Source organism: Lutjanus erythropterus, chromosome 2 (genome assembly GCF_056507025.1).
Source record: "Lutjanus erythropterus isolate fLutEry1 chromosome 2, fLutEry1.hap2, whole genome shotgun sequence".
Lineage (NCBI taxonomy): Eukaryota > Metazoa > Chordata > Actinopteri > Lutjaniformes > Lutjanidae > Lutjanus > Lutjanus erythropterus.
Genome location: NC_139318.1, coordinates 45206976 through 45216206, shown reverse-complemented (window position 1 = coordinate 45216206; position 9231 = coordinate 45206976). Strand labels below are relative to the sequence as shown.

The 9231-nt window shown below is 37.8% G+C and overlaps 2 protein-coding genes across 2 annotated transcripts in view; one reads left to right on the top strand and one right to left on the bottom strand.

The window, feature by feature from the left end:
* Positions 1-1868, bottom strand: part of cand2 (cullin-associated and neddylation-dissociated 2 (putative)) — an 18435-nt gene extending 16567 nt beyond the window's left edge. Inside the window, exons 1-2 of the mRNA XM_084741085.1 lie at positions 1666-1868; positions 610-753 (exon numbers count right to left, since the gene is read on the bottom strand). Of these exons, the coding sequence (XP_084597211.1) occupies positions 610-753; positions 1666-1733 (212 nt within the window). The 5' untranslated portion in view covers positions 1734-1868. The remainder of the gene's footprint in view (positions 1-609; positions 754-1665) is intronic.
* A 1145-nt stretch (positions 1869-3013) lies between these two features.
* sec13 (SEC13 homolog, nuclear pore and COPII coat complex component) lies at positions 3014-9134 on the top strand. The gene is made up of 9 exons (XM_084741075.1): positions 3014-3170; positions 3374-3418; positions 4666-4781; positions 4928-5079; positions 5310-5443; positions 5604-5737; positions 7111-7231; positions 7654-7800; positions 8167-9134. The coding sequence occupies exons 1-9, from the start codon at positions 3168-3170 to the stop codon at positions 8275-8277; spliced, it is 963 nt and encodes a 320-aa protein (XP_084597201.1). The 5' UTR covers positions 3014-3167; the 3' UTR covers positions 8278-9134.
* Positions 9135-9231: the final 97 nt, after the last annotated feature.

Below are 9231 nucleotides of genomic sequence, written 5' to 3'. Positions count from 1 at the left end.
TGTTTAAAAAATAAAACGGCTGCTCACTTCGATGACGCTGTGAAATGAAAAAATTCAAAATTCTGTTAAGACGTCAGATTTTCCATCTGACAGAGTTGACGTCTACATTTAATAAAAAAAATAATTAAGGTTTAACAGCCAATAGTTTCATGTTTTAAAATATATTTTCCAGCATAATTGAAGAGCGAAAATCAAAACTTCCTCAAAATATGGTTTGATCAGTTATCTGTCTGTATCTATTTTCTATATCAGTTCCTCTTTGTCAGTACATCACACGGCACAAAGACGTTCAGTCACTTTTTAATTTTTATTTAAAGAGTAAATACTGCCAAAAAAACACACACTTGTAATATTGTCAGCGGTTAAACATGTGTGCTCATTAAAGTATTTTCCTTAAAAAGAAATCAGTTCAGCTCTCAGTGGATAAAATGAAACAAAACAAAACTTTACAATTTAAAAAATCACACAAAAAAAAGGAATAAGTGAGTGAATGAACGTGAGCTGCACACAACACAAGACTGTACAGCTTCTCTCTATTTACACACCCTAACCTGTGAGTGTGTGTGTGTGTGTGTGTGTGTGTGTGTGTGTGTGTGTGTGTGTTGTTACCATTTGACAGCCAGGTTCTGCACCTCTCCGTTCTTGTCCTCCAGCAGTTTGAGCAGCATGTTCACCACTTTCCTCTCACTGTCCTCGTCCAGTTTGATGCTGTCCTTCTGCAGCTCCAGCATCAGGTCGTTAGTGGCCATGAACCTGTCTCACACACACACACACACACACACACACACACACACACACACACACACACACACAGACACACACACACACACACACACACACACACACACACACACACACCAATGTGGATACAGAAAGAGACAAACCAGTAGTTGAAAATGCTAACAATCAATTAATCAATAATAATTAAGAAGGTACACAACACGTTTATTTCCTTTTTTTATTATATTTTTTCAATTTAAGTAAGTTTCATTTATCTTATTCGGACAAAACAATGTCAAATAAGGTGCAACTTATTGCCACGACTATTGATTAAATATCCATAAATATATATCTTTTAGTTTAATTCTTAACAGCAATTAATTGATTAATGAATTATCATTAACATCCTTACTTCCTCAGCATTATGTCGGGTTTTTGGGGGGGGGGGGGGTTTCAGTTGCATGTCTTTGTTTTCATTGGCCTGTTTATGATCAGATCACCTGATTGGCTACTAAAATGCAGATGAAAGGTGTGAATATTGATTCAAATTGTACTCAGAACTATGATTTTAAAAGTAACTAAGTAGATTACTTAATACATATAATACGCACTTAAGTGCGAGTAAAAGCACAGACTTGAAAATCTACTCACAAGAGTAAATGTACCCCAAAAAACTACTTAATTACAATAATTTGAGTATCAGTTACTTCCACTCCTGTCAGCTGGTTCAAATCATTACAGACAATCTCAGAACAAACAGTGACACAGTTTATAAAAGTGATTAAAAGTCTGTTCACTTGAAAATCTAATGTAAAAATCTACTTTAGATTTAAAAAGTAAATAAATATGGCACACACACACACACACACACACACACACACGGAGTGAGTCAGGAGCAGAAAGTGTCATCTCACTGTCACACTGACACACTGAACCGTTACTTACCTAAAGTCTTTGTCGGTTGATGTCATTTTCTCCAGCAGGTTGGAGATGTGGTAAGACACGTTGGACATGTTGGCACTTTGACAGCTGTCACCGACGCTACGAAACTTATTTTACTGTAAAAATCATAAATCTGGAGCGACAGATTTAACCCGACAACATGGCGAGGCCGGACGGGACGGAGAGACGCAGTAACACAGAGGAGCTGACCGGGGGGGGGGGAACCTGACACCCGGCCGCTTCAGATAAAAATAGATGTCGGGGGGGGAAAGAGAGTCAGGAGGTTTAGCGCCACCGTGTGGACACGTGAAGAACCGCCACTGTGATCTGTGATTAAAACACATTTAATCATTTGATTTCTGCGGTTACGCTCCTCCATTGTTCGACGCTAATAAACCAACAAAATAAATATATATAAGTGACCTGATGAATGTGACAAAAATAATATTAAAAATAAATGTAGGCATAAATTAATTTATAACATTACATTACAATGTCTCATTTATATTTCCAATTCATTTATTAATTTATTTATTTTTTTAATGTATTTATATTTTTGTTTAATTTCTGTATTAATTTTCACGTTTATTTGTTCATTTATTTCTAGGTATATTTATGTACATATTTTTAAAACATTATTTTGAATAAAATACTATACATATGTTCATTTATCTATTTACTCAGTTATTAAATTATTTATTTGATTTTTCTGTTATATTTAATTTATTTATTTGTATCCATTTCTTTTTTTCATGTTCTTTTTTCTTTTGCTTTAGCTTTTACATAATCAACCCCTAACTTATGGGTTTTCACTTTATTTATTACATATTAAGGACTTTTTTCTGTGCATTTGAAATGTTTAAATATATTTGTTTTTACATTTAATTGATATATTTGTATCATTTATTTTCTCTTAAATATACATACAAAAATAAACATGTATTTATTTTATTTTCATATTTCTTTGTTCATTCATTTTTGTATATATTTTCAGAAATATATTTGTTTTATTTATTACATGTAAATACTTGATAGTATTTTTTTTTTTTGCTTGTTTATTTTAATATGTATTTATATATTTTACTTCTTTTATTTTTCCCCTATTCTGCATTACTTTAGCTTTTCCATGAAGAGACAAGCTGTCAATCAACTGAGTTTGGGCAAAAAATTAGAGTAATTTATATTCAAAAATATTTATGTTTCTACCTTTATGTATTCTTTTATATATAGTTCTTTGTATTCCACATTTATTCTCTTATTCTTTTGCAGATTTATTATTTTTTATGTCAGTCCCTTGACTCCGTTTTAACTCGAATGCTCGGCATGTGGAACCTTTGCCGACTGTTTGTCGTTTCCGCCGGTAGAAACTGTCGTCGGACCCTGATTCTGTGGGGAAGCGGCTTCTGTACTTGTTGCCACGTCGGAGTAGTTGGTGGACCTGGTTTATTCATTTAGAAGATATTAAGGAATAGTTCTCTGGAGGGTTTTCTGGTTTAACCGCAGTCATGGTGAGTCTAATAACTTTTAATTAAAGCTGCAGATGAAGCTTTTTATTTACGTTTGTGTCGTTTAACGGTCACCGTTAGCTGCTGACGTGCCCAAGTAGGTTAGCTCGTTAGCAGACAGGCTAATGGCAGGAGGCTAATCCCTGAAGTGTGTATCTTTATTTTGGTGTCATTTTAATGTAAATTTGATTGTTTGTGAATTTCAGGTTTCCGTTATCAACACGGTGGACACCTCTCACGAGGACATGATCGTAAGTTTCCCGTCTTTTTCACGTAACCCCAGCTGACAGAAGCTAACGTTAGCATTCGTTAAAAAGATGGTATAGTGAAAACAGACCCTGCAGGTAAACACACGTATATCTTTACAAGTGAGAATTAAACTAGGAGACATTCGCCTGTTTCCTATCTTAATGTTGCATATTTGTCAGTCAGTGTTGTCGCTGTAACATGTCATTACTATTGGGGCTAGGGTCAGGTTAAAGGGACAGTTCACCACCAAGACAAAAATGCATATTTTTCTTTTTATTAGTAGTAGTTTATGTTTTTAGATTGTTTTGGTGTGAGTTGCAGAGTTTTGGAGATATCAGCTGTAAAGTTGACTACCTTTTCTTGAATATAATGGTACTATGTGACACTCAAAGCACCAAAAAATGCGTGTGACAACAGCATCGTCTCTTTCCAGAAATCATAACCTGTTTACTAAAGGTAGCATGCATACACTGTTGGATGAGAGATGTAAACATGAATGACACCCTCTTCGGCTGAGCTGTAACCTCTCGTCTCAGAGTAGATGCACGCTTCCTTCTGCACAGCAGTATGGTCGGTGAGTGTAGCTCAGCGGAAAGAAAATACTTGCTACACTGATCACAACAAGGTCTGTGGATTATCTTAAGTAACTGGGTGATGATTTTTGTAAAGAGACATTGCTGTTGAGTTTCCAATGTAATTTTTGGTGCTTTGAGCACCACAAGCCGAGTGCCATCTACTTCTGTCAACCTAGCTGTAAGTGAGAGAAGGTAGACATCTCTATGGCCGATATCTCCAAAACCCAGAAACTCACACCAAAATAATCTATATGGATAAACAGCACTACAGGTAAGAGGAGAAATGTGTATTTTTGATAATGGGGCGAACTGTCCTTTTAACTTGATAGGGAAACAGACTTAGACTCAGCACTCTTAGCATGGTGGCTGCTAGTATCATGTCAATATTAATAGTTTAATACATATCATCAGGTGTAAAAAGATCAAATTGCAGCGTGACACATTTTTGTAGCATGGTGGTTACATTTTAAGAAATGATCTTACAAACCTACACAATGCATCAGAGAACTGAGTAATGTAGTTAAAAGGATTCAAAGACAGTTATTATACAACACAGGGTTGTGCAACAAAATAAGAGTTGTAGTTCCTTCATAATGTACATAAGTTAGAGAGGGAGATCACTGTCTCATTTCATTCTCATTTTCTCATTTGATGTGTCTTTCTGTCTGTTTCAGCACGATGCCCAGATGGATTATTACGGTACTCGACTCGCCACGTGTTCCTCTGACCGCACCGTAAAGATCTTTGATGTCAGAAATGGAGGGCAGATACTGGTAGCAGACCTCAGAGGGTAAGATACTGTGATGCAATAGTCTACAGGGTCTCAGTTGCTTCGTATAAATAAATAAATTGCATTACATTGCATAATCTGGGCTGCATACATTTTTTTTACACTGAGTATAACAAACAAAATTTTGACCTCCTGTATTTGTGTAGGCATGAGGGTCCCGTGTGGCAGGTAGCGTGGGCTCACCCGATGTTCGGCAACATTCTGGCTTCCTGCTCCTACGACCGTAAAGTCATCATCTGGAAGGAGGAGAACGGATCCTGGGACAAGATGTATGAATACACCGGACACGAGTCGTCAGGTCGGTAGATCTCTGTGTCTCCAGGAGAAATAACATCACACAAGTTCTGTTCATTATTTTCCAACTGGCATTTAAGAAGAAGTTTAAGAACACCTTCATGATTCTAAGTTAGACTTTTCTTAGGACCTTGGGAGGAACATATTGGTGATTGAGGTCCATTGTGCCTGACCAGATGCTTGTGGCTCTTGAGACATTGGTCCTGTTTGTAAATTTACTTTTGTGTTCCACAGTGAACTCTGTCTGCTGGGGTCCTTATGACTTTGGTCTGATTCTGGCCTGTGGGAGCTCAGACGGAGCCATTTCCCTTCTCACATTCACTGGGGATCAGCAGTGGGACGTCAAGAAGATCAGCAACGCGCACACTGTGAGTCTGAGACAGACTTCTGAGTGCAGTAGAGCTGTAATTTAATGTAGTTTAATTTTTTATCATTGTGTGAGATGCTGTCTTGGATGCTGTTTTATCACTGGTACAGTTCTTGAGTTCTCTGTTCATGTTCATTAATGCGGTTGTAATGTTCCTGCAGATTGGCTGTAATGCAGTGAGTTGGGCTCCTGCTGTAGTTCCAGGCAGTCTGATCGATCAGCCGTCAGGACAGAAACCGAACTACGTCAAACGCTTCGTCTCAGGAGGCTGCGACAACCTGGTCAAACTCTGGAAGTAAGTTCTGATTAATAGACTCTGTGTGGCGTCTCATGTTTCCTGCACAGTGTTTAGTGGCTTGAGATGGAGAAAATATTGGACGGACAATAATTCTGTGGTTTGTAAAGCAGAATCACCCAAACTGTCGGATAACATTTGTTTTCGAAGTTTTCAGAGAAGCGTGGTCAGTAGCATCCCTAATGTGGTAAATGTTTGTTTTAAAAGAGGAATCAGAAATATATTTACTGTAGAAAATCATAAAATGACCACAGTGTGTCATCAGAGATCAAGGAAGTGTGAAGTTGAAATACTTTTGTCTGTCCGTTCGTGAGACGTAAGAAAACAATAATAATCTTTTAGAAGACACAAATGATTGCAACTATTAATTTGAGCAAAATCTGGAGTCTGGAAGCAGTGAGGCAGTCAGCCACTCATCTCATCATCCAGAGTGTGTTTTCAGAGCAGTGGGCTTTTGTTTTTCAGGATAACAGGCTAAACTTCACATTGACAAACAACTGACAGTTATAAACAGCTGATTGACTTACAGTGTAGGACTTGTCATCCCTTATTATTGTAGGTTTATGAGGTTGTGCAGATTTTGCTCTCCTGTGGAGCTCCTGCAAGCTGCCTGTCTTTTCTGTATCTGGGGAGGAGGGAAATCAAGAAGGAAAACAACTCGCTTCAACCATAGATCGTATATTAACCAGGATTACAACATATTTACAGTCTGTGCCTGCAACTTGATATTTGCACTGCTGGACTCATTTTTTGTACATGCAATGTCTGCATGCTGCTCCTACATGAAGACACTTTTAATGAACAAAGAAGATGTTAACTTCATACAATTTAAAAAGAAATTAGGTACTTAAATTAACATGCATAATTAATTTTACAGAAGAAAAAGTTGTATTAAACCTTTTGTCTGAACTGAAGTTGCATCATGGGTAATGTAGGCGTCAGGTTTTTGACAAGGAAAACAAATCAAGAGCACCAAAAAAGACGTCTCTGATTCTGCTGCATCAGTTTTTGTCTTTTTTGTTTTTTATTTTTGTAAATTTACATCTCTTCTTCCAGTGAGTCTTGGTCAGGACAGCAGCACAAGCAGTTTCACACAATAAAAACAACAATTTCACATGTCATACAATACTTAAGAACAACACAAGGGAAATAATAAAAGAAGAAATGCATACAGGTATTGTAGAAAAATAAAAGGTTATGTAAAACAGCAGCATGTTTCCTTCAGATGAGTTTGTAAAAAACCTTTGATTCAAAGAAGGGGAGTGCTTCTCAGGTAATGAGTGCAACATAGTTTTTCTTTCTTGTAAAGGAAAGGCTCATGGAGCTGACAGATTATGGCTTAAACGTCACTGATTGTCACTTCCTGCCTCCAGAGAAGAAGACGGTCAGTGGAAGGAGGACCAGAAGCTGGAGGCTCACAGTGATTGGGTGAGAGACGTCGGCTGGGCTCCTTCCATTGGTCTCCCCACCAGCACCATCGCCAGCTGCTCCCAGGTCAGATTCATTAGAATCCGTATCATTTTCATTAAAACACGTAACCTGTCCAACATTTTCTGCTCCTTAACAAAACCCAAAATGTTTCAGTATTTGAGGAAATCTGTGCCTAAAGAATGAAACCTCTCTTCTTTTTTTTCTTCAGCAGTTTATTTAGAAACACTGACTTCAGCTTTGATTAGTCTGACAGATGTTCAGCTTGGTGTGAATTTGTTAAATTGTACCACCAGGTGGAGCCAGAGGTAAACTGGTGTAAAAACTGTACATGATTGGACGTGAAAGCTGAAAAAAAAAAAAAAAAAGCCAAATTCACAAACTCACCAATAAAACCGAACACTGTCAGTGTAGTTACAGACCAGCAGAGTTCAGTGGGACACCTTGTTGAGATTTTTGGTCACTGTTTCCTTTGCACCTTCTTGTAGGACGGACGCGTGTTCATCTGGACGTGTGACGACCCCGCGGGAAACACCTGGACGGCCAAACTGCTCCATAAGTTCAACGATGTTGTTTGGCACGTCAGCTGGTCTATAACTGGAAATATACTGGCTGTTTCTGGAGGAGACAACAAGGTAGAGGAAATATTTTGACTCTTTAATATTGAAATATTTTCTTGTTCTTGTTCTTCTTCTTCATCCCCATCATCATCATCATCATCATCTTCTTCTTCTTCTTCTTGCCTTCCTGTGCATGAAAATAAACCAAACCAAACTCCAGTCTGATGCAAAATCATTGATTTTTTTGGGGAGCCTCCCTAATCAAAGAATCTAGAAAGTTCACTCATGTTACTGCAGACTTATTCACATTAACTCAGATTTTGTTTTGGGAAAAGTCTTAACTTATTGCTGCTTTGTCTTCAGGTAGATGTCATTCTAAAAATAAGCAGTAGTGAATGATGCTGTAAGTGAGAAAACCTCTGACACACTTCTCCTCTGTAGGTGACGCTGTGGAAGGAGTCGATGGACGGTCAGTGGGCGTGTATCAGTGATGTCAGCAAGGGCCAGGGAGCCGTCTCCACCATCACAGACACACAGCAGAGCGAGCAGTGACACACACACACACACACACACACACATACACACATAACAATGACACCAAAACCCCTTCAAAGATGAATAAAGTGTTAATAAACATGAAGACATGATTTCTGCAGGAGTTCAGCTGCTGCAGTTTCTCCAGGAGCTGGATGGTCCCAAATTTTATTATCAGAAGAAAGACGGAGAATCTGAGACGCCAACATGACTGATAATTACCTTAACATTTTTTTTTTTTTATCAGACGCACTCCACTGTTTCTTGTTTTCAAATGTACATTAACGCTGGTCCAGATGTAACTCAGTACACCCACGATGCACTGCTCCTGAAACATTCCACCTCCACCAGGGGAGAACTAAACCATCACCCAGGATGATCCCAGCGTCAACTCTTATTTAATTCACTGGTTAACTTAAACCACTAATTTAAAAAGAAGATTCGTATTGAGCAGGAAACGCCCCCTTGAGTAACATTTTTTAAGCTGTAAACAGACCCTGATGTTTTCACAGTGACACAAATCAGTGCAAAACAAAAAAAAAGACTCGACTGCCTGGTGCTCCTTTAATCATAATAAATACGCAAATAAAAAATGTATTCACTAAACTATTGCTGAGGACACATTCTCTGCAACAAAAGAGGCTGGTTGTCAATAAATCCAACAGGTGTTTGCAAACCCAGAACCTGCCTTAATTAATCAGCCGCTACACTGTTGCCACGGCAACCAGAAGTGAATAAATCAATATGTTGCCAAGACAACCATGAATGAGGCAAAATTGTAAACAGTTTTTGAGTGTTTTCTTTCAGTTGTCAAGCTCAGAAACCATGGATGTGTTTTTCATATTTGATGTAATTAAACTGTAATGTTAAAACAATGTTCTGTCATTTTTTTTTGTTTTACTCCTGCACTCATGAAAAAAAACTATTAATATACAATATCTAGTATAAAATATTTTCACAAAACCCTCTGGT

Excerpts from the sequence above, each read along its gene's own strand:
- sec13 (XM_084741075.1), top strand. Across the intron at positions 5,738-7,110 it reads AACCTGGTCAAACTCTGGAA|AGAAGAAGACGGTCAGTGGA; the intron begins GTAAGTTCTGAT and ends TCCTGCCTCCAG. Across the intron at positions 7,801-8,166 it reads TTTCTGGAGGAGACAACAAG|GTGACGCTGTGGAAGGAGTC; the intron begins GTAGAGGAAATA and ends TCTCCTCTGTAG.